Below are 24,112 nucleotides of genomic sequence, written 5' to 3'. Positions count from 1 at the left end.
GGGTGGATCAGTCAGTTAAGTGTCTGCCTTTACCTCAGGTCATGATCCCAGGGTGGCTCAGTGGGTTAAGCTGCTGCCTTCAGCTCAGGTCATGGTCTCAGGGTCCTGGGATCCAGCCTGCATCAGGCTCTCTGCTCAGCAGGGAGCCTGCTTCCCCCACTCTCTCTGCCTGCCTCTCTGCCTACTTGTGATCTCTGTCTGTCAAATAAATAAATAAATAAAAATCTTTTTAAAAAAAAAAAGTGAATTTGGGGGCTCTTGGGTGGCTCAGTCATTTAAGCATCCGACTCTTGGCTCTGGCTTGGGTATGATCTCAGGGTTGTGGGACTAAGTCCTGTGATGGGCTCCATGCTCAGCTTGGAGTCTCTTGAGATTCTCTCCCTCTCCCTCCCCCTTCCTCCCTTCCCTCAACTTATGCACGTTCTCTCTCTAAAACGGATAAACTCTTTTTAAAAAAGTGAATTTTGAGGGGTGCCTAGACGGCTCAGTGGGTTAAGCCTCTGCTTCGGCTCAGGTCATGATCTCAGCATCCTGGGATCGAGCCTCGCATCAGGATCTCTGCTCAGCAGGGAGCCTGCTTCCCCCTCTCTCTCTGCCTGCCTATGCCTATTTTTGATCTCTCTCTGTGTCAAATAAATAAATAAAATCTTTAATTTAAAAAAAGTGATTTTTGGAATACCTGGTGCCTTAGTTCATTGAGCATCTGACTCTACGTTCTGGCTCAGGTCATGATCTCAGGGTTTTGAGGTCAAACCTGACATCAGGCTCCACACTTGGTATGGAGTCTCCTTGGGATTCTCCCTCTCCCTCCGCCCCTCTGGCTTGTGCTCTCTAGCAAATAAATTAATAAATATATATTAAAAATTGAATTTTATGATATAAGAATTAAAGCTCAAAATAAAAACTTAATAGAAAATAATGGCAAGCTGTTGAAAATGACTTCCTCCATGATGCCATGTGCACAGAGAGCATGGGATCAAGGAGGAACAGGTAGGTTGTTCAACGGACTTGCATCATTGTACTTAGTAAGCTGGGCAATGGGTTCACGTCTGTATTGCTTCATACCTATTCAATATTCAATATAAAACAAAAACTTTAAAAGAGAAATTTTTTCCTGTTTTCCAAATCAAAACACAAAAAATTGGATCTGAATTTAAATGACCATAAGCTGGTAGCCAACCTCCACTAAGCAAGCATGGTGTGTAAAGCACCATAAATTAGGGGCAGGGGGGCACCTGGGTGGCACAGTCAGTTAAGCATCTGACTCTTGGTTTTGGCTCAGTTTATAATCTCAAGGTCATGAGATCAAACCCTGCATGGGGCTCCTCGCCCAGTGTGGAGTCTGCAAGGATCTTTCCCTCCCTCTCCCGCTGCCCCTCCCCACTATGCTTGCTCACACACTCTCTCTCAAACAATAAGTAAATATTTTAAAAAAGAAAAGAAAGAAAAGTGTCCAGCAGGGAGTTAAAAAAGGATAATCCTGACCCGCGGAGGTGCTCATAATCTAAGCCTGAGTGGCCACCAGCTTCCGAAAGCCACAGCCTCATTTCTCCATCATAGAATAATCTCAGCCAAGGTTTTGTCACTCCCAGCACTGGCTACGATGAAGGAATCCATTTCACACAATTAAAATACTTAGGTACATCTTACTTCCAGGGCTTCAGAGTTTTTTTCTGAAAATTTGTTTCATCTACCTTTTATAAATCTGTTTTTAAAGACTCAGGAGATAAGTGGAATTAGAATGCGTAGTGAATTATAAAAACCTTGTTTACAAGACTTCCTTTTTCACTTGAAGTAATGTATTTTTAAAGCCCTGTTTTAAACGGTATCTTTAGATTATCAGGCATTCTTATCTAGGCTCTATTAGTTTTTGAACATTCATACAATGACATCTTGAAGTGCCTTGTTGCAAGATACAGTCTAGATAAATATAGAAGCTTTCTAAAAAATAATCAAGATTTCCCTTAAGATTTATAAAATTGTATCTATGTTTTCAGTTTTACCAAAGAATGGCAAAAGACAATAGATTTTAACTTGATCTTTAACTCTCTTCCCAAGAAGGAGGTCAATATTCTCATGTTGTATCACAGTTTCTGGGATATACACTGCAAAATGTATCATTCCAGTAAATAATTCAGAAATACGTTTCCATTTTAGGATTAATGGTCTATATACTGATACAACTAACTTGCTAATTAGCAAATGTCAACTTCTCCAGCTATAAAAAGCAATGGTGCTATTGGAAAAAACAGATGGAATTTGTGGTAAAGAGTCCTGAGTTTGAATCCAACTCTGCCACTGACTCTCTGGGTGACTTCACAAATCCTGTGAGCCTCAATTTCCACATCTGTAAAATGAAGATAATAAGATCCACCTTAGATGATGACTGTGAGGATGAAATGAGATAATTAACATAATGGCTCTGGCACACTGGAATGTTCGACAAACGTTGGCCCACTGTGTTTTCCCTTCCCCTGTGAAAGCAAAGCCTTGCTAAGTAAATACCCACATAAACAAATATATAATTTTAATTAAATGTTTATACACTAAAAAAAGAAAAAAATTGGCTTCCCCATTTACTAAATTTTGTCCTCTGCATCTAAATTATGATCTCAGTTAAACGGTTTCACAAAACATCTAATGAGAACCTGTTTTTAAAAATGAAAACTAATGAGGAAGTAGAGAATGATCCATTCTTAAGCTTAGGAAAATAGAATTGGGGGCTTCATGTCTATGCCCAAATGCCTCGTGGTTTCTGCCACCGGGCTAAGGGGTTGTGACCTCTATTTTGTGATTCGGATGTCACCAAAAAGTTGGGGGCTTGGATAAAGACGGAAAGGCATGCTTATGACATCTGCCACCGAGCTGGGAGAATTCACGAACACCGTAAATAACAGAAGCAAGAATCAGAAACATTTTGTCCAACTTGAAATCAGCAGATGTCATTCATCACATTTACATTTCAAAGTCCTGTGGTAATCACTGTTGTTGCTATAAGGCTGCTTGTTTTTATAGATCTCACACACACACCCGGGACAGAGACGGAGATTGTGGGAGACTAAAGGGAGCTGATGACCTTGTCAGAAGCAGCCTGCAGCTTGAAGCAGCTTCTGAAAATGGCTCATGTGCTCATGCTAGAGGATCAGCCCAGCCTCAGGTGCTGTCTGTCCTCCCACATCTTGGGTCAAACCCGGCCCATGCCTGTTACTGTATGTTCTTCGAGCTACAGATGGGTTCTGCATGTTTCAGCGCTTGAAATAAGTCAAATTAGAATAATGTCGTGTCACGTGTGAAAACTGTATGAAATTCACATGTCAGTACCCATAAATAAAATGTTATCAGAAGAGAGCCAGGCCCATTCATTCACAGAACGGTCTTTGCCTGCCTTTTGTCTTACAGGCCAGAGGTGAGTGGTTGGGATAGGGACGGGATGGCCTGCAAGACGGACCCTTTGCTGAAAGTTAGAGCATGATGTTCAGTATTTTTTAAATGGCACTAACCAAGGAGAACCATGGGAATGATAAGGAATCCAGAAACCATTTCCTAAGGTGAGTCATTGAAAGAATTATGGATGTTAGGCCAGTAGAAGAGAAAACCAAAGGACAATATTGCAGGTTTCTTTAAATATTTAGAGAGCCAGCATGTGGAGTGGCTGGTATTTGTGTCACTATAGAGGGGGAAATGAGTAACAGCCGTGAAAAGTTCAGGGAGGCAGACAGCAACGAAACATAAGACAGGACCTTCTAAAACATCGAGGTGGACAGTCACAGGTCACCCCCTAAAAGACTGAGGATTCTGCCATGCTGGTATTTAAGCTAAAAGGCAAGATGATCACCATGTAAGATTATTCTAGGAAAGATTCTTACAGTGGACAGGAAGCTGAACTGTTTTAACAGTAGGGTTCTTTTTACGATTTTATCTCAAAAGAAAGAAAATGATCATTTCATAGCAGGTGAAAGCTTAAGGACAGTTCAGTAGAAACAATTTCCAAATTCACTACGGATTATACCCTACAAGGAAACAGATCTATAATTGGTTTGCATGGATATAATACATAATACATACATGTGTGTATTATGTGTGTATGTGTATTATGTGTGTACATACATGTGTGTATGTAAATGACACATTCAAAAGAGGTCTCCCATTTAAATAAAGAGTACACCAGCTATAAAAAGAATCACATTAAGAAAAGAAGGGTTATTTTTAGGAGGAGGGCTCCAATTACACAAATAAGGAAAGGATATCCACCACTAAATAAAATGAGCTGAAATTTTTCCTTGTGTTACTATAGGAAATTGGTATAGCACTGCTGTAAAGAGGGAAAATCTATATATAAAATAGAAAGGGGAGCAATATGTTAAAAAAAATAGCATGGCTAAGATATAAAATATAGTAAAGGACACAGTTGTATGATTTACTTGCACTGGACCTCTTTGCAAAATAGCTTTACAAACAACATCACAAAGTACAGCCACCTATTAAGCTGTTATTTTGGCCTGTCTATTTTCAATGGCAATCTTGACACCCAAGCAAGAGACATACCACCATAGCAACATAAACACCATGGTGTTGGAGAATAAAATTTTAAGAAGCAATTTATAGCCCCATGCAGACTTGGAAATAAAACTAATCCTATAGCATCTATAACTATGACGTAACATTTCCACTGGCCAAACTCAGATCCCGTGGATACCTCAGGATTCCCTTCTCACGGGCCATTTGGAAAGGAGACTCCAAAATGTCTGTTGTACAAGCTGGTCCTCCTAATCTAAAGGTATTTAAAATGTAAGACGGGGGGCGCCTGGGTGGCTCAGTGGTTTAATCCGATGCCTTCAGCTCAGGTCATGATCTCAGGGTCCCGGGATCGAGTCCCACATCGGGCTCTCTGCTCAGCAGGGAGCCTGCTTCTCTCCCTCTCTCTGCCTGCCTCTCTGTCTACTTGTGATCTCTCTCTGTCAAATAAATAAATAAAATCTTTAAAAAAAAAAAAATGTAAGACGGGGCGCCTGGGTGGCTCAGTGGGTTAAAGCCTCTGTTTTCAGCTCGGGTCATGGTCCCAGGGTCCTGGGACCGAACCCCCCTTCGGACTCTCTGCTCAGCAGGGAGCCTGCTTCCCTCCCCTCTCTGCCTGCCTCTCTGCCTACTTGTGATTTCTGCCTGTGAAATAAATAAATAAAATCATTTTAAAAAAATAAAATAAAATAAAATGTAAGACAGTATCATTTTCTGCATAGCTCGGGGAATGTACAATTACCGAGAGTTCACGCAGCACTGATGGGTGGACAATGATCACCCCTCACATTTGCCAAGTGAGCTCCCCATCACCTGTGATCAGCCCCTAACGGAAGCGTTTAAAGAGAGTCACCGAACAGTTGGGGAAACTGAGGCACCGGAAAATGAGTCTTCCTCAATCAGTTCCTAGCTATCACACAGCAAAGACTCAGCTCCTTCTAAGGTCACGTTCATACTCCTCCCTATACGGCACTACCCTATACCAGAAACCCCGACATAGGGCAACCTAGGCATTTTGGTTCAAGGAGATAAAATGCCAAGGTGTCTCATTAAATGAAAGGATAGAGAAAAATGAAAGGAAAGTCACGTTTGAAAGTAATTATGCCTTTTTCCCGGATGGTATCCCTAGGAGAGGAGGAGCAATTACCAGGACTTAAAACGTGAACATTGTGAGGCGTGACTGATTTGCAATTCAAAAAGCTCCAACAAAGGCAGATAGAAAGCTGATCATCCAGCTTAAAGAGGAGACACACCCAAAAGGTGTGTCACAGGGAGGATCGGGGTGGTGAGTTGGCATCTGGGGGTGTAGCTTCTGGCCTGGGGTGGATCCTGAGCGCCCGGGTCTACAACCGAGGCTTGGACTCCAGCGCTGAACCACAGTCCATTATCCCCAGCCACCAGCTCCCCCAGCCTCTTTTTACTTTGTTCTTAGCTCTCCTCCAAAACAGAGGCCAGGAGGGCCCTCGGGCAGATCCTTCTGCAGGTCCACAGAAGAGCCAGTCTGAGGGCCAGAACAACCTGGAGAGCCCCCATGAGGGCAGATGAATTATACATGAATCTACAATGAGGCTTCTGGGACACTAGGGACTTGGCTGCTTTTGATCTGAGAACAAGTACTGAGCCCCTTAAAAAAAATAAATAAGATGATTTCTGACACACATAACCAACATCTTTTTAATTTAATTTTATTTATTTATTTGACAGAGAGAGATCACAAGTAGGCAGAGAGGCAGGCAGGCAGAGAGAGAGGGAAGCAGGCTCCCCGTTGAGCAGAGAACCTGATTCGGGGCTCGATCCCAGGACCCTGGGATCATGACCTGAGCTGAAGGCAGAGGATGAACCCACCGAGCCACCCAGGTGCCCCTCCAACATCTTTTTAAAAAAGAACCAACACCTATAGAAGCCCGGGTTAAAGGCTGTGCACCCATGTAAATAATGGCTAATCTCAAACACACCTGACCCTTTTGGAAATGTTTTTCTTGAAAAGGCTTAAGGGGATTATTCCATTTGGACAACTAATAGCCTAATTACTTTTTTTTTTTTTTTTAAACCACCACCAAGCTCCTTTTCAGCCAGATCTTGGCAAGGAATCTCAAAAGTGCACCCCCATCTGTGACACCGTAAGTCACGCCGTTGAAAAACATAATTACACTCAGCTGTGTCCAAGTTTCCATCAACCACAATCCAAAAGAGGTGAGCTATTAAATCTTGACTCTAAAGGTTTGTTGTTGTTTTGTTTTTTTTTTCCACTTTGGACACGATGCCTCTTTATGAGCCGCAAAAACATCATACAAAAAAAAAAACAAAAACAAAAAAAAACCAGCATTCATCATGGCCTTCCCTAGAACAGGTTTTGGGTCTCCAGCAGGCACTCTACAATCTGTACCCCGATGATTAAATGCAATTCTAGTTCTCGAACTCTTTGCACTTTGAGGACGGAGGATTAAATAACTCCATTTCATATCTTTAAGCCATGTCTCATTGAGCAAAAGAACAGTCTACTTTCATAGCACTTTCTAAGTATGAAGAAAACCACTTCTACCCACCGCATTGCTTTTATGGAGGCTTGAACTACTCCACAATGATGACCCATGTGCGGGGATATCAAGGGTCATATTCGTTTTGGGTTTTTTGGCCTTTTTTTTTTTTTTTATCAGCATCAGCATTGTTATTTTAGATCAGGACAGACTTGCAGAATGTTCTGGATGGAGGACCATGTCATCAGGGTGCTAACCACAGGAAATTCAACATTTCAGAGGACCTGCCCATGGGGCTCAGGTCATTCATGATAGCCCCTGTCTTCACAACTACCTGTCCAGACAAGTAGGCGATTACAAATTTAGCTCTCTCAAACATCTATCCAGTCTTGTTTCTCTATTTTAATTGCCAATTACTGGTTTAACGAGTGTTGTCTTCTGAGGCTTCATAGTTCAGGTGCATTAGAGGCTAAATATGCCTGTAAGGTGCTGGGGCACATGCTTCTCAGACCGGACAGAAATTGAGGACCAACATTGTATTAGATCCCACTGCTTTCCTGGATAGCATAGAACTGACTCCTCCTCGAGAGTGACAAAACCATCGTCCTATAAAAGCTAATGAAATCCAAGTTGTTGGCTGGTCAGTTGAAAACTATCTGAAGACATCACTACGAGAATTGACAAGAATGAAAATGTTACAAAGTGTATTCATCAATAAGCCATCATACTGACAAATTATTTTTTCTCCTGCATCAAACATGATCAAACATTTTATAAAAATTTTTAAAAAGCCAACATTATAACTCCACTTCTTCAGAGAAAGGGTCCAATTAATGTCTATTTCTACCTAGTTTAGGAATAAAGCATTCTCATTAATCAAATATTTTATCTTTTGCTTTCACAGAAGAACATTTGTCCATGCCAATCCCATTTGTTTGAAATGCTTCCAAAATGCGCTGGTCTTTTTTTCCTGCCTTAGGGAGGACTCTGAACAAAATGTACTTTTTCGGGCTCCTGGGTGACTCAGTGGGTTAAGCCTCTGCCTTTGGCTCAGGTCATGATCTCAGGGTCCTGGGTTGGAGGCCCATAGCATCGGGCTAGCGTCGGGGCTCCCTGCTCAGCAGGGAGCCTGCTTATCCCTCAGTCTCTGCCTGCTTGTGATTTCCCTTCATCAAAATAAATAAATCTTTTTTAAAAAATGCACTTTTTCTGTCAAATGACAACAGAAGTACTCCTGAGTTTAAGTTGCCAAGTACTTTATCTGTTGCTACAAAGGTATACATTACTGAGTCATTAATGTCCCCCCCAAGTACAGATATGAACCCATTTTGTCATTTTCCTTTCTTGAAAGAAGGAAAAATTCAGGAAAAAATTATATTTCGTTAGATCCCATGAAGTAAGTTGTATTAGGTTTGTTTTGGGAAATGGTGTAGGAGTTTAATGAGAAAGTAATGAAAGCAATACTTTAAAAACAAAACACAACTGACCAGAAACCTGGAGTAGTAAATGCGAAGGGACATAAAGTGGACCAGTGGTTGCCAAGGGATGTGGGCAGGTGGAGTGGGGATTTCTTCTTTAATGGGCATAGAGTTTCAGTTTTGCAAGACAAAGAGAGTTCTGTGGTTTCATGGTGGTGATGGTTGCCCAACATGAATGTATTCAATGCCACTGAACAGACACTCAAAAATGGTTAAGATGGGGGTGCCTGGGTGGCTCAGTCACTTGTACAGCTGTCTTTGGCCCAGGTCCTGATCCTAGGGTCCAGGGATCGAGCCCCACATTGAGGGGGAAGCAGGAGCCTGTTTCTCCCTCTCCCTCTGCCTGCTCCTCCCCCTGTTGTGCTCTCTGTGTCAAATAAATAAATAGAATCTTTTTTTTTAAATGGCTAAGATGGCAAATGTTGTGTTACATGTATGTTATGTGTGTATGCATGTTACATGTATGTGTGTTACATGTGTGTTACCACGTTTTTAAAAAATTATTCTTTAAAAACCTGACCAGAACCTACACATCCAGCCATGTGTGGTCTCCTTCCAACAGTTCATTTTAGGAAGATTTAGGAGAGTATGTACCTGGGTAGTTCAATAGTGCTGACACAGCAAAACATCTTTGACTCTCCACCATCAAACTTAGGAGGGCAGGTATGGTGGGTTTCTTCATTATCTTTACCATTTTTGATCATGGCAAATGTGTCTTGAGGATCATTTTTAAAAAAATACCTGATGGCTCCATTTCTCCATTTTTAAAATAATTATCAAGTTTAAAATGTTTATTTAGGGGCGCCTGTGTGGCTCAGTGGGTTAAAGCCTCTGCCTTCAGCTCAGGTCATGATCTCAGGGTCCTGGGATCAAGCCCCATACCAGGCTCTCTGCTCAGCAGGGAGCCTGCTTCTCCCTCTCTCTCTCTCTCTGCCTGCCTCTCTGCCTACTGTGATCTCTGTTTGTCAAATAAATAAATAAAATCTTTAAGAAAATAAAATAAAAAATAAAAATAAATAAAATGTTTATTTAGTCCGTGTGAGGTGTGACTCTAAAAGAACAATATTTGTGAGTGTGGGTTGTGAGTGTGGGCTGTAACTTGTGAGAGTGTGGGTGGTAAGCTGCTTTGGAGGCAATGCTAGTCCAGGGGAGCCAGAAGTTTCCAAGGAGCAGCTAACTCAGCAGGAAGGGTAAACATACAACTTTGAATAGTACATTTTGATGATTTTCATATGCTCCAATTTGCTTACGTGCATGTGAAGAGTCTTTTAAGTTTTCAACTAAATGTGCCAAAAACATGGCGTCACTTGTCTGTTCTCATTGTTATTCCTGATACTAATTTTGAGAAAGTCACCAGGTGTTCATCAGTGAACACCTCTGCTGCTGATGTGTATGAAAGCCAAAGGTTCTTACTGCCATTAAAAGGAATAATTTCCAAACGTGTAGGGGTGGTTCTCTTTTTAGAGCATGAACTGCAGAAGTTATTTTCAAAGGAACATGATTCACTTATCAAAGTTAAACAGAGGAATGTCACTTGGTTTAATACTTGGGTGAAATGGATGGTTCAATGGAAGATAAAACTCATGGTCCGCTCTCTTAGCTTAACTGGAATGGAGGAACTACTTTCCCCCAATTATTTCCTTTGATAACCCTGAACAAGTTCTCTGATCTTGGAGATTTTTATCTGTGTGGCCAGGTGATAGATCTGGATCACCTTCCGTCATTCCTTCCAGCTTTCAGATTCAACAGAAGGCAGAGCAGGGCAGAGCAAAGAGTGTGGTCTCTGCAGTGTGACCAGCCTAGGTATGGATAGAGGTATGGATGGAGGTATGGATGGAGGTCTACCATTGACCAGCCATGCAAGCACCAAAGATCCACACTGAGAAAGTGGGATAATATCCAACTCATAGGACTGTTCTGAGGACTAAACCAAAAGGTACTCCACAGATGTAATTTCTCTCCTTCCTTTGCATGTGAAATTTACCTGCTACCAGTCCAAGCTATAAAAACAGAAATCAGGGGTGCCTGGGTGGCTCAGTCTGTTGAGCATCTGACTCCTAATTTCAGCTCAGGTCATTATCTCAGGGTGAAGAGATCAAGCCCCATAATGGACTTTGCACTCAGCATAAGTCTGCTTGAAAATTCTCGCTCTCACTCTGTCCCTCCACCCGCCATATACGCGTGCACTCTCTTGCAAATAAACATATAAATAAAATCTTTTAAAAGAATTTTAAAAACCAAACCAGAAACCACATTTTAAAACACTTACTTTCCAAACAGCACATTTCATAGGATGGCCTGCTGAAGCAGACAGTGCGGGCTCTTGTATTATGTACGTAAAAACAAGGTTATTACAAGGCCGCAGTCAGCCAAGACCTTGTGACACAGGGTAACTGCCTAGCTCTGGGATGCTGTGATCAGGAGAGGCAGGGCAAGGAAATGCCACAATTTATGTAAGACACAAAGATGGAGATGGCTCAGATAAGCAGATAGCACTGTCTCTATAAACTGTCCATACAAAGTGGAAACATTTTGGCAGACATAGTGATTAAGTGAAACTTTGCCATTTTAACAATAAATAAATCCCCCCCCCAAAAAAAAACCACAAACAAAAAAATAGGGGGACCTGGGTGGCTCAGTCCATTAAGCATCTGCCTTCGGCTCAGGTCATGATCTCAGGGTCCAGGGATCGAGCCCCACATCAGGCTCGCTGCTCAGTGGGAAGTTGGCTTCTCCCTCTCCCTTTGCCCCTCCCCCTAGTTGTGTACTCTCTCCCTCTCTCAAATAAATAAATAAAATCTTTAAAAAAGAGAATAAATAAATCCCACTACAATCACTACAAGTACAAAATAGGGGAGAGGAGTGCAGTATACAAACAATCCAGCAAATAAGAGCCAGGGCATTTGAGGTTTTCGACAACTTAATTATATCCAAGTGGTGACTTCTTACTCCCTCACTCGGTAAATTTTCTTTTTATTTTTTACCTTTAGGTAATCTCTTTACCCAACATGGAGCTCAAACTCACAGCCCCAAGATTAAGACGTGCACGGTCCACTGACTAAGCCAGCCAGGCACCCCAAAGTTTTCTTCTAATATACAGATTATTTTGGGGTACAAAAATACACAAATTAGTGCTCAGAAACACCTGGATCTGGCCTTAATGCAGCAAATATAAAGACTTCAATGATGCACATGTGTGTGTGTGCCTGTGTAGACGAGGGGCGGGGACCAGTCTTTGGAGATTAGCTTCTTAGATTAGGTAGTTAAACAACATTATTATAGGCTGTCATCAAATTACATTTGTTGGGCCAATCCTACTTCTTTAGGTGATTCATTCTGGGAAAGAAACAACACCCTAAAGATTGTCAGATATCATCCAAAGGATTTAAGGGTGACTTTTTTTCTTTGCTCAGGAATAAGAGGAATCTAGAAGGTCATGCTTTACCCAAACTTAAAAGGAGCGAAAAAAAAAAAAAGAGAGACATAAAAAAAAAAGTGAAGAGTCATTAAATAAACTTGATCAAGAACCTACGTTAGAGGTTGATCAAGAACCTACGTTGTTTAGATTATGAGTCGACTTCCACTGAGGTCCAAAAAGGAATTTCAAGAGCAGGCCCCTTTTGTCTGAGGGCTGGGAAATGAAAGAATGAATCACTTTAATACTTGATGTCAAAATCTTGGTGAGGGCCAGCTTTCGTGTTTCTAAATCAACAAACAGCAGTGGGTAACGCTGTTTAGGCAGTCTGCCAGAAAGCGGCGGGGGGACCCTAGCCTCCTTCCTGTGACATGGGTAAAACCGGTGGCCAAGACAGTGTGTCCTATGCAGTGAGGCTCCCTTCTCGGGGTCTGTCATCCAGGGAGATCTGCCCAGCCTAGTGTAGTACAATCTTGCCATCCTACACAGAGACTGCTGGGATAGAGTTTAAATAGCCCATCAGTCTCCTTTGCAATAAAGCCAATGATGGCACGTCTTTAGGACATCTGTCTGAGATGAATCAGGCAGAAGGTTCAACTCCCATGTAGAACCATCTCCTCCAGAATGTGTTTTCTAGGATTCATCTGGCTAAGACAATTTCTCATTCAATGCACATAGAAAGCAGAGACATGTACTTGAAGCCACAGCCAGGAAGGTCACCAGGTACTGTTCCTTCCACTCACAGTGGCCACCAGCCTCTGTCCCCTTGGGGTGAGAAGGAGGGGTGATGGCCTCCCAGTACCCTGAAACCCTAAAGTGGGCCTCAGAGCAGCTGTTCAAACTGTGATTGCTTCTTTCCCCTAAGTACCAAGCTCTGACCTAAATTGTGGCCATTCTGATCCAAATCTGGCAGATTTTCTTCCCACACTGCTGCAGAAGAGAACCACCTCCTTCGGAAAGCTGTCTAAAAATCAGGACAACTAGAGCCGTCTCCTTGAGGACGGGGATCACAACTTGCAGTGGACTCATAATTCAAATTCAGCACTTTCTGTCAATGGCTCTGTCTCTAAACATAGATGTCCATGTTTATCCACAGCCACCTCTACATTTTAAACAGTTTTACTGAGATGTATTTTACGTACCGACTCAAATTTTTAAAAGATTTATTTACTTGAGAGAGAGGGAGCAAGTGTATACATGGGGCAGGGTGGGGGACAGAGAGAGAAACTCAAAAGCAGACTCCATGCTGAGTGTGAAGCCCGAGGCAGGGTTCAATATAATGACCATGAGGTCACGATCTGAGCCAAAATCATGAATTGGATACTTAACTGATTGAGCCACCCAGGTACCCCTGTCATAATCTATTTTAAAATGGCAGGGAGGGGGCACCTGGGTAGCTCAGTCAGCTAAGCATCTGCCTTCAGCTCAGGTCATGATCTCAGGGTCCTGGGATCGAGTCTGCATTGGGCTCCCTGCTCAGTAGGGGGTGTGCTTCTCCCTCTGCCTCTGCCCCTTCCCCTGGCTCATGCTCTCTTGCTCTCAAAGGAATAAATAAAATCTTTAGAAAATGAAATAAAATTTAAAAATTAAAAAATAAAATAAAATGGCAGTGAAACTTCTCCAATGGCCTCTGGACTATAAGCGCTAGGAGAGCAGGAATTATGTCTGTCTTGTTTGCTGCTCCATCCCTAGTGCTTGGCCTAACACCTAGCACACAGTTGGAGTCCAACAAGCATTTGTGATCTGAACATATCTGTGCTCCCCTGAATGCCAACCTAGATACAAGAAATAATTACTTCAAGATAAACTGTCAAGGCAAAAAGGCTCCCAAGATTCCAGCTCTCTGGCAGGCACACCGTATTTATCTGTAATTCTTTCCCCTTGAATGTGGGTGGGCCTGACCTAATCAGGCCAATCTTTTCGAAAAAGAGTCTGAAGGTCAGAGATAACACGTCAGAGAGTTCAAAGTGGCAGGTGCTGTTTTCCTACTAGACCTGTAGGGGCAAACTGCCCTGTCGTGGGCAGGGTCACATTGCAGGAAATGGCAGGTAGCCTCTAGGAGCTGGCCCCTAGCTGATGGCTGGCAAGAAAGGGGGTACAAACTGAAGTCAATAGCCACACAAGCTTTGAAGAGACTCCAAGCTCCAGAAGGAAGTGCAGCCCAGCTAACACCTTGATTTCAACTTTGAGAGGCCCTGAACAGCCACACCATCCAGCCAAGCCATCCCAAGACTTCTGGCCTACAGAGACTGTGAAATAATAAAGGGGTATTGTTTTAAGCCACTAAGTTTGCGATAGTTTGTTACAGAGTAATAGAAACCAAATACGTTCCTACAGAAGTTAGGATGAAAGCAGAATGATTACATGAACTCCCACAAAAGACTGGCCTCGAGCTTCTCAGAGGGTATGGCTGAGCAACTTTAAAATGAAGATGATTGGGGGCGCCTGAGTGGCTCAGCGGGTTAAAGCCTCTGCCTTCGGCTCAGGTCATGATCTCAGGGTTCTGGGATCGAGCCCCGCATCGGACTCTCTGCTCAACGGGGAGCCTGTTTCCCCCTCTGTCTCTGCCTGCCTCTCTGCCTACTTATGATCTCTGTCAAATAAATAAATAAAATCTTAAAAAAAAAATGAAGATGGGACGCCTGGGTGGCTCAGTTGGTTAAGCAGCTGCCTTCGGCTCAGGTCATGATCCCAGCATTCTGGGATCGAGTCCCACATCGGGCTCCTTGCTCATCAGGGAGCCTGCTTCTCCCTCTGCCTCTGCCTGCCATTCTGTCTGCCTGTGCTTGCTCTCTCTCCCTCTCTCTCTCTCTGACAAATAAATAAATAAAATCTTTAAAAAAAAAATGAAGATGTTTGTAATATTAAAGAATCTCTAGCTTGCAAAATATCGGGTAAAACCTAAGTGAAAAAAAACTGTAAAACCTAAGTGAAAAAAACCTAAACAATATGAAGGGAGAAACTGGGCTCAGCTTTCCAGAAATGGTCCTGTTTCTTCCAGCTTCTGCCCATCCATTCATTAAGCATCTACTATGTGCCAGACCAGGTTAAAGCCTCTGAGCTGCCCTGTCCAGGATGGCAGCCACCAGCCACCCTGGCCCTTGAGCACTGCAAAGTCGCTAGCGGGCACTGAAATGTGCTACAACTGGAAAATAACACACTGGATCTCAAAGACTTAGTATGAAAGAAAAATAAGTTAAACTATATTGTCAGTATTTTCCTATGTGGGTTACAGGTTGAAAAGATAACGACCGGAATGAACGACATACAAGCAAACAAACAAGTAAGTACAGATTATGAGAAATGCTCTGAAGGAAATAAGTTAAGTGCAGAGATAAAGAATAGAAGAAAACTACTTTAGATGGAGTGGTCAGGAATGACGTCACAAGGAGGTGCCATTTCCACTTATAAACCCACAAGTTTGCTATAAACATTCAAGTTTTAACACATGACAGCAGCAGAGGCTGGAACCTTCAGAGGGCTGACCCAGGCCCTTGGCCGGCTGCAGGACCCCCTCACATTGTACTACTCCCACTTAGGTTCCAGGTAAACAGCGCCCACTAGAGGTGTGCAGCCCTGAGACCCTGTCTGTGTGGATGAATTGTTTTTAAGTTGGAGGTGTACAGTGTGAAAAGTCAAGCATCCAAGATAATTTTTTTTTCAAACGACTTTACATTTTCCAGATACAATTCTCCAGTTTTGATATCGGTAACACAGTTGCACTTCATCTCCCATGGAGCCTACCCAGGGGGAAAAAAAAAGTCTCCATTTGGGAATACCATAAAATTCCCAATTGCCAGCAAGAGACAGGGAGGGCGGGCAGTTGGCAATCTACACTCTGAAATTCTCCTTTTGCTTCTGCAGCAGGCTGAATTTACAAAAGATATATAAAAACCTTCCTGATGGGGCGCCTGGGTGGCTCAGTGGGTTAAGCCTCTGTCTTCGGCTCAGGTCCTGGTCTCAGGGTCCTGGGATCGAGCCCCACATGTGGCTCTCTGCTCAGTGGGGAGCCTGCTTCCCCCTCTCTCTCTGCCTGCCTCCCTGCCTACTTGTGATCTCTCTCTCTCTCTCTGTCAAATAAATAAATAAAATCTTAAAAAAAAAAAAAAAAAAAAACCCTTCCTGACTTCTTGGTACAAATCAGCTGATGTCTATATCTGTCTTTTTTTCCAAACAGGGGCAGAAGTGTTAGCTAGTTTCCAAAAAAGTTTCCCCGAGTTATTTGACCATATAAACCTCCAGGCAACAGAAAGCAGACCAAAGCCCACATGGGCCAACCAGTGGCACCTGTGCCCTCACTCAGGCGGCTAAAGCAATGAACCTCGACGTACTTTTCCAGTAATCATCGCCCCTGAAAAACACGTTTACTGCCTGTCACTGTGCACACTTTTATATTAAAAAAAGAAGAACTTTGTGAACCCTTCCCCCTATACACACACTTTCCTAACTGACACTCTGGGGCACGGGGTGGGGGCACGGCAGATTGTAAAGGGACTGATGAAACTGTATTAATTTTTTAAAACCTGCTTACAAAAAACCAGTATTCTCTGTTCACCTGAAATGAGAGCTTTTCTGAAAAGAAGAAGTATTACTCACTTAAGCAGACACAAGGTTTTTAAGTTGGTTTTTAAGTGCCTCAGGGACTCACTCTCTAAGAAGCAAAAGTTAATTACCACCCACTTTTAACTAAGATTTCGTTAACAATAACGTCCATTTTTTTCAAGGCCCAGAATCTGTTCCTCACCGCCCCCCCACGCTGGCAGATATTCTCACCCAAATCGAGGGATTAGGGTTTGCGGGGAGGGGGAGGCATGCTGTGCCCTTCACACACAAGGTCAATTTCACTGACTGGCCTGCGATGGCAGCATCTGCTCCTTGTTGTCTATTCCATTAAGGGGAGAAAGCTTTGCACTAACCCATTAACCCGCCCACGTGCCCCTGCTGACCAGCAAGGGAACTGTGCAAGATAACTGGGCTTGAGGAACCTGGTTCTGACGGCAGGACAGGCAAGGGAAGCTACCAGGATCATCCAGAAATCAAACTCATGACCCTGGCTAGGAGTCAGGGGAAAAAAAAAAAAAAAAAAAAAACCTCAAAAGAGTACTTGTTTTTTTTTTCTTTTTTTTTTTTAAAGATTTTATTTATTTATTTGACAGAGAGAGAGAGATCACAAGTAGGCAGAGAGGCAGGCAAAGAGAGAGGAGGAAGCAGGCTCCCTGCTGAGCAGAGAGCCCCATGCGGGGCTCGATCCCAGGACCCTGAGATCATGACCTGAGCTGAAGGCAGAGGCTTAACCCACTGAGCCACCCAGGCGCCCCAAGAGTACTTGTTCTTAAAAAACATTTTCAAAATTATGTTCCTGAGGAACCATGGGGGACGTATGTGAGATTAACCCAGGGAACCTTTATTCTTTATATCTGAGAGTATCACTTTGTACAAAAATCAGTGGCAATACCAATATCAAACTTAAACTCTTACCGAAAGAATTTCTGCCCCAACATTTGCAGGCGCATTTCATGAAAATTGTTTGGAACAGGGAATAAGCAGCATTATTGGGCATTCTGGAATCTCCATTTAGGTCATTCCAGAGTTGGCACCATCCCAATCCCAAATCTGTTCTCAGAAATGTGCGTAAGAAAACTCTCCCGGGACCCAGGGGAGCCAGGATAAAGTGTACTGGCTCCTGGCCAGGGCAAAGAACAAAATAATATTCTGTATTAAAAAGTTGTTTTTCTTTCCTTTCCTTTCTTTCTGTTTCTTCTTTTCTTGGAGGAGAGGGAATTGTTTCTATTTTTCATTGTGCCACGAATCCCTGAGGACCGCAAATAAATCCCTAAAAGTATGCCCATTAACGTTAATGCAGTCAGAACAGGAACTGTTAAGACACCAAAGTAAGTAATGAAAACAAAAGGATTTCTGCCTAAATATTAGGATGTGCTTAGCTCTTGAAACTGCTGATCTTACTGATAAGGACTGGATGGGGTGGGGGCATCTTCAGACTGCTCCTCTGAGTCCTGAACGTGGGTGAGGTTTGGGATGCTGGCAGCACCCAGGAGAGGTTTGGGGCAAATCGGCCTTGAACGTCACCGTAATCTCAGAGCCACGCATCCAAAAGAAGCCGCCCCAAATAAATACACAATCCAAGGAAAACCAGTAGACTTGTTATACAGGAGCAGCTTCAGATAGAGCCCCCAGCCTTCCCTCTGGTCAGCTGACCAGATGTCCCCTAAGTAGATGGAAGGTCAGAGTCTGTCCCCAAGCCACCTTCAGCTAGAGACTACTTGGGATGCTTAGTGTCCCCGCTTTGCATAGAGGGCTTAGGGATAAGTATTTCCTTCCAGCAAGGAAACTCCCAGAGGAGGAGAAGTGGGAGAAAGCCTGGCCTACAATATAAAACAGCTCTGTACCAGAAATCAGAAGACCCAGGTTCTGGCCTAGACCTTGTCCTTGGCTCTGAGATGGACAACGAACTGGATCTTCCATGACCACAGTCTCCTTCACAAAGCGAAATGGCTTAACTACAGAAGACCTCCACTAGCTCTTCCAAGTCTAAAGTGAAAGAACCTACATGTCCAAATGTTCCAAATGCAGATGGCAACAACCGTCTCTTTAGAGCCAACTCTCAGCCCCCAGGAAACTTTACTGTTTAGAACTTCCCAATGAATGGGCCTATATTCAGTTCAGAGAGGACACTGAATATAAATGAAGAAACAGTTCTTGGGGCACCTGGGTGGCTCAATGGGTTGAGCCTCTGCCTTCGGCTCAGGTCATGATCTCAGGGTTCTGGGATTGAGTCCCGCATCGGGCTCTCTGCTCAGCGGGGATAGGAGCCTGCTTCCTCCTCTCTCTCTGCCTGTCTCTCTGCCTACTTGTGATTTCTCTCTCTGTGTGTCAAAAAAAAAAAAAAAAAAAAAAGAAAAAGAAAAAGAAAGAAAGAAAGAAAGAAATAGTTCCAATTAAGTTTTTTATTAAAATTAATCCACGAGATGTTACCTCTTTAAATTCTTCATTTGGAAATTGTCTAAAAAACAGAACAAAACAAAACAGCAACACTCTGATTTTGACTGATCTAGACCGTGGTTGAGCTTTATTTTCTTTATGCCCCAACACTGCTCCTCTTTCCTGGAACTAGGGAACATTTTATGAGTTAAAATAAGGCCTAGAGAAATAGTAAAACCCAGTACCCTCTACAACAATTGAAAAGGTCTTTGATTTTTCATTAAGTTGATAGTGTCGACTCTATTTTCAAGAACTGTTTTTTCCTTTTTCTGCATTAAATAATACCAGTGACAGGCAGGACCAGCAGAAAGAAAACCAATGTGTTTTTACCATGGCTCTGGTTGTGGCTTGGCTACTAATTAGTTCTGTGACCTGGCGCACATGACTTAACCCTTCTGACTCAGTTTACACATCTGCAAAATGTGGATAATAGCACATGAGTTCTCCTTACGCTCCCCTCCACCAGGAGTTAAACAGGATAAGGCCAGGGAAGAAGAATGGACACAGTGTTGGTTCTCTCACTAACCCTCTTCATTTTCAAAAATATGGGCATTCCTGACTAACCATGGGGGTTTGACAGAAAAAAATTCCTGAAGTACTGTGTAGACAGAATCAGGGCCGAAGCAAATAACGCCTTGAAGCAAAAGCTAGGTTTCAAAGAAGAGTCTACCTAAATTGATGGTAACCATCTTCTTTGAAGACACTGTTAAGTTCCTTCCCAGTTTTTAATGTTAAGGACAGGGGCGCCTGGGTGGCTCAGTTGGTTAAGTGTCTGTCTGCCTTTGGCTCAGGTCATGATCCCACAGTTCCTGGGATAAAGACCCACTTCAGGCTCCCTGCTCAGTAGGGAGCCTGCTTCTCCCTCTCCCTCTGTGTGCGTGTGTACGCTTCTCTATCACTCTGTCTCTAAAATAAATAAAATCTGTTTTAAAAAATAATGTTAAGGGCAGTAGGACACAGCTCAAGGCGGGGGATGGTGGACACAGGGGATTTACTACCAGTCAGACTCCAGGAATCCAACCCCTGGTGCATGGGGCCTAGTTTTCTCACCTATCACCTGGATTGGAAAATCTGAAATTCTATCAGTTTGGAACCTCTATCAATCTAAACTGACCCCTGCTTCCCTAACCATGTGGAAAACTAACTTCAAAGCATAACTTTTTAAGAAACTGAATCATGGGAGCGCCTGGGTGGCTCAGTGGGTTAAGCCTCTGCCTCTGGCTGGAGTCATGATCTCAGGGTCCTGGGATCGAGCCCCCGAATCCAGCTCTCTGCTCAGCGGGGAGCCTACTCCTCCCCCCCCCCGCCCCGCCTTCCTCTCTGCCTACTTGTAATCTTTGTCACCTAATACAAATAAAATCTTAAAAAAAAAAGAAACTGAATCATGCTTTTAGTCCAAATGAATTACACATTAATTAAATCATAATTATACATTCTATTACATGCAAAGCCTGATTTCATTTGCCAATTAAGAAAGGACGGGGGGGGGGGGAATCCTCCACCTGCACATTGGAAAGTGATTACTTCACCCTGAAGTGGTGGGTATTTTGCCAGCATAGATAAATAAATAAATAAATACGTTGCTTAAGACCTGTGCCTGAATGTTCAGGAAAGCCTGCGAAGAAAACCAACTAGGAGAAAGAGAAGCAAAATATTTCGAACGTAGTAAGAAGATTCTAGAACTGGTTATTTTCTTGACTCTCCCCTCCGTTTGGGGGCATTTCCTGCAATACCAACATTATTCCTGGATCCCAAACTCCTCTCAACAAATAAAGTCACTGGGGAGAGACGAAGCGCACACACCTCCAAGCTGAACAGCCCGGGCTCCGCCGGGAGGGTGGGAAGAGCTCAACCTTTCCTACAAGTACTCTGGTTAACCGGGGTCACTCATGTGCCTCCCACACCACCCTACACAACAGCGTGCCTCTCCTCCACTTGATTCACATGGTCGGGATGCACCTCCCAAACCTTAACGCCATCCACATGGAGTCCATCCTTCAAGACTCTACTCCAGCGTCACCTCCTCAAACGCTGAACAGGCAGGAACCCTAAGATGATCATTCTGGTGGGGGTTGACCTTTCTCTTCCGTAGTCAGTGTTCCTGGGATGTATGTTTTGTCAACTCGGAACTACTCTGATCTTGCCTTGGATTGTACTGGGGTCTTGCCTTAACACCTGATCCAGGTAAGACAGCCCCCCCGGGAGCGCAGCCACTTTATCGGTTAAATACCTCCCCCCCCCACGAAAGCACCTATCCCCTTCCATAAGGTAATGACTCAATAACATACCCGACAGATTAAATGCTCTGTATTTAAGCATAAACACTGTTTGGCTCACCGGCTTCTTTGGCACACTAAACCACACTAGTAAGTTTCAAATTTCCCTGATTGGCTTCACGCTTCCTTGCTGTCCCTGGACAGGCGCTAAGCCATTGTGAAAGCACTGAAAAGGTAGGGAGGAGAGGGGGAAGAAGGGGAAGCCGGGGCCTGGATAGTCCACACTGAGTCATCATTTCCTGAGTGATGGAGCTTGCTGCTTCGGGGGATCTGGATAGGGGAACCGAGCAGAGGGTGGAGGACGAGCCCCCGCCCCCCGCCCGCCCTGCAGCGGGAGCACCCGGAGCCGGAGCCGGCCCCGCACCCACGTGCTGGAGCGCCCTCCTGTGGCCGCGCCGCAGTCCCCGCTGCTCCCGGCTCGCCCGCAGACCACGCTCCCCGCCACTAAAGAAACAAGAGACGCAGAAAGTTTCCGAGCCAGGCGGTTTGCGAAAGGTCGAGGCCAGATCTGGGAGCCTCGATGCGCGGGCGTGGCGGGAGCGGCGCCCAGGCTGGCGACGACCGCGAGAAGTCTGGGCCCAGGAGGACTCCCTTAGGGCTCCGAGGTGCCCCCCAGCGGGGCTCGGGGCCTGGAGATCCTGAGGGCAAAGGCTTCTCCCGTACCCAGACCTTACAGCAAAACGCGGGAGCGGAGCCAGGGCCCAAGCCAGGACGGGGTGCCTCTGCCCCCACCCCCAAGCTACCAGTACACGCTTGGGGCGCCTGGGTTTGCCTTATTCATTTTATTAATTGGAGGGAGGGGCGCGCCAATTCCCTTTGGTGCATCCGGATCCCCAGGAATCAGGGCTCTGGGCGACCCCCAAGACTCCACCTAGAGTCCACCGCCCCACCCAACGCCGCCCTCCCCCGCTGGGGTGACAAGTGGAAACAGCAACTCCCCTCCCTCCTCCCCTCCAGCCTTCTGGCTTGGGAGGTAATGCTCCAGCAGGGTTTCCCTGCCGCCCGCAGAGGACCCGTCGACCGGGAGGCGGCAGCGGGGTACGCGGCGCCCTGGGGCTGGGGGCCGGGAGCGGGCGAGGCCGGGCCCGGCGCGGCGCTTACCTCGTCCACGGTGAGCGGCATGCAGATCCGGTATTCCTTCAGCAGCATGGTCCTGCCGGCCGCGCGCCCCCGGGGCGGGAAGCGGGGGGCGCCCCCCAAAGCAACAAAGCTGCCGCCCAGGCGCAGGGCAGGGCGCCCGGAGCCCTGCGCTCGGAGCCGGCCGGCGAAGCAGCCCCGGCGGTGCGCTCAGCTCCTGTTTTCCTCCTCTCCGCCGGAGAGCATGTCAAGGTTCGGGTCCGGGTGTTCGGGGCTCCCCCGCCTTCTTCCTCGCCGAGCTCGGTCCTCCCGGAACGCGGTGTTGCAAAGTCAGGGAGGGACCAGGGAGGGAGGAGGGAGACCCGCTGGGAACCGCTCAGATCGGTAGCCCCGGGCGGTAGGAGCGGCCGCCGGATCAGGACATGCCCGGTGGCGGGCCGGGGAGGAAAAAAGAGAGATTTCCGAAAATTAAAACGAATGCACAAAAGTCACCCGCTCGATCCGCCTCCGAAAGCAGACATGAACCTGGCGACCCCCCTTCTCCGGCGGGTCTGCCAATGCTAATGTCACCAGGAACACATTGCAGCCGGAGCTGGAGATGCTGACTTTCCAGACAAAGGCTCGATCGACTCCTCTCCCCGGGCGGTAAACAAGATTTCCTGCTCTTTTTAGGGCCGGTTCCCGAGGCGCTCCAGGGCTCGCAGCGGGAGAAAAAGGAAGCCGCCGCCGCTGCCGCCGCTGCCGCCGCCCGGCTCAGTCGGGCTGGGGCCCGGGGTTCCTCCAACCTGGGCTCGCGGCGGCGAGGGGCGGGCGAGAGGAAGCTGGCGCCTTCCGCGCACGTCCCCTCCCCCGAGTCCCTCGGCTCCCCGCGCGCCGTGCGTGCCGGCGAGTTTGCAGCCACCGCGCCGGGGCCGGAGAGTCCGCGCCGAGCTGCAGTGTGCCTCGGGCCGGGGAGGTGGGTGCGGGAGGAGCGAGCGCCAGCGAGGCTGACATCAGCAGCGGCCGCGATGGGGAGGGTAGCCCCATCCGGCCAATGGGGAAATGGCAAAGAATGTGGAGGATTTAAACAAAACAGCATGTCTCTCCCCGGCTCCTGCCAGACGGCAGGACTGCCCCGGAGCCGAGCCCGGCCGGCGCTGGCGAGGATCGGGAAAGGGGGCTTCCCTGGCTCCTTTACCCTCTGAATCTGTTCTCTAGACGTTCCCTGGGTGCCAAGGGTGCTCTGCCCGCCCCCCCGCGTAGCTTCTGGTTTCCAGGTGCATCCTTGTTTCTTGACCTTTGGAGAAGGTCTTTACAGAGCGTTTTCACTTTGGTCCGGGGAGCACACCCAGCGCTAGAGAGGCGATGGGCTTTGGGCGCCTGAGACCCAACTCTTGCCTGGTTTCCTGACCGGTTTCGGAGAGCGAATCCTGGATAACTGGGAAGTGCCACAGCGTGGAAGAAAAGGAAGCCCCCGAGCAGAGGGAACGTGAGGCGGAGGTCGCCTTTCCAGCTCTCCTGGCCTGCTCTGCTGTCCGACCGCAGGCTTCTCGGGGCAGCAAAAGGACGTTTTCCTGTCAGCACTCCTAAGTTCAGAAAGTCACAGTGAAATGTCAATGAAAATGCCTGGAGTGTTGGTACTTCATCCATATTAAACAGATCCCTCATTTTAACCACAAGAGGCACATTCTTCAGTTACTCAGGAAGCTGCAAGTAACTGCTGAAGTCTGTTTTTCATTTGTCTGGTATTTTTAAGCTTGTTTTTCTGAAAAGTTGCTGGATGAAAAATGCCTCGTTTGCCTCTATGCAGAATAACCTGCAAGCATCATCTTTTCTCAGAAAAATATGTGTGCGGTACAGCCCTACAGCTACGCATGGAGCTTGGCTGGTGCTCCA

General features: G+C 45.7%; 1 protein-coding gene across 1 annotated transcript in view; it reads right to left on the bottom strand.

The window, feature by feature from the left end:
- The window catches only part of LOC111158102 (phosphatidylinositol transfer protein, cytoplasmic 1), a 250,653-nt gene extending 227,650 nt beyond the window's left edge, over nt 1-23,003 (bottom strand). The window contains exon 1 of the mRNA XM_022519945.1: nt 22,262-23,003. Within this exon, the coding sequence (XP_022375653.1) occupies nt 22,262-22,309 (48 nt within the window). The 5' untranslated portion in view covers nt 22,310-23,003. The remainder of the gene's footprint in view (nt 1-22,261) is intronic.
- Nucleotides 23,004-24,112: the final 1,109 nt, after the last annotated feature.

This window comes from Enhydra lutris, unplaced genomic scaffold, assembly GCF_002288905.1.
Source record: "Enhydra lutris kenyoni isolate GAN:26980312 unplaced genomic scaffold, ASM228890v2 scaffoldscaffold57, whole genome shotgun sequence".
In the NCBI taxonomy this organism is placed as follows: domain Eukaryota; kingdom Metazoa; phylum Chordata; class Mammalia; order Carnivora; family Mustelidae; genus Enhydra; species Enhydra lutris.
Note: the sequence above shows the minus strand (reverse complement) of the source record. Positions and strands in the feature narration are given on the sequence as shown.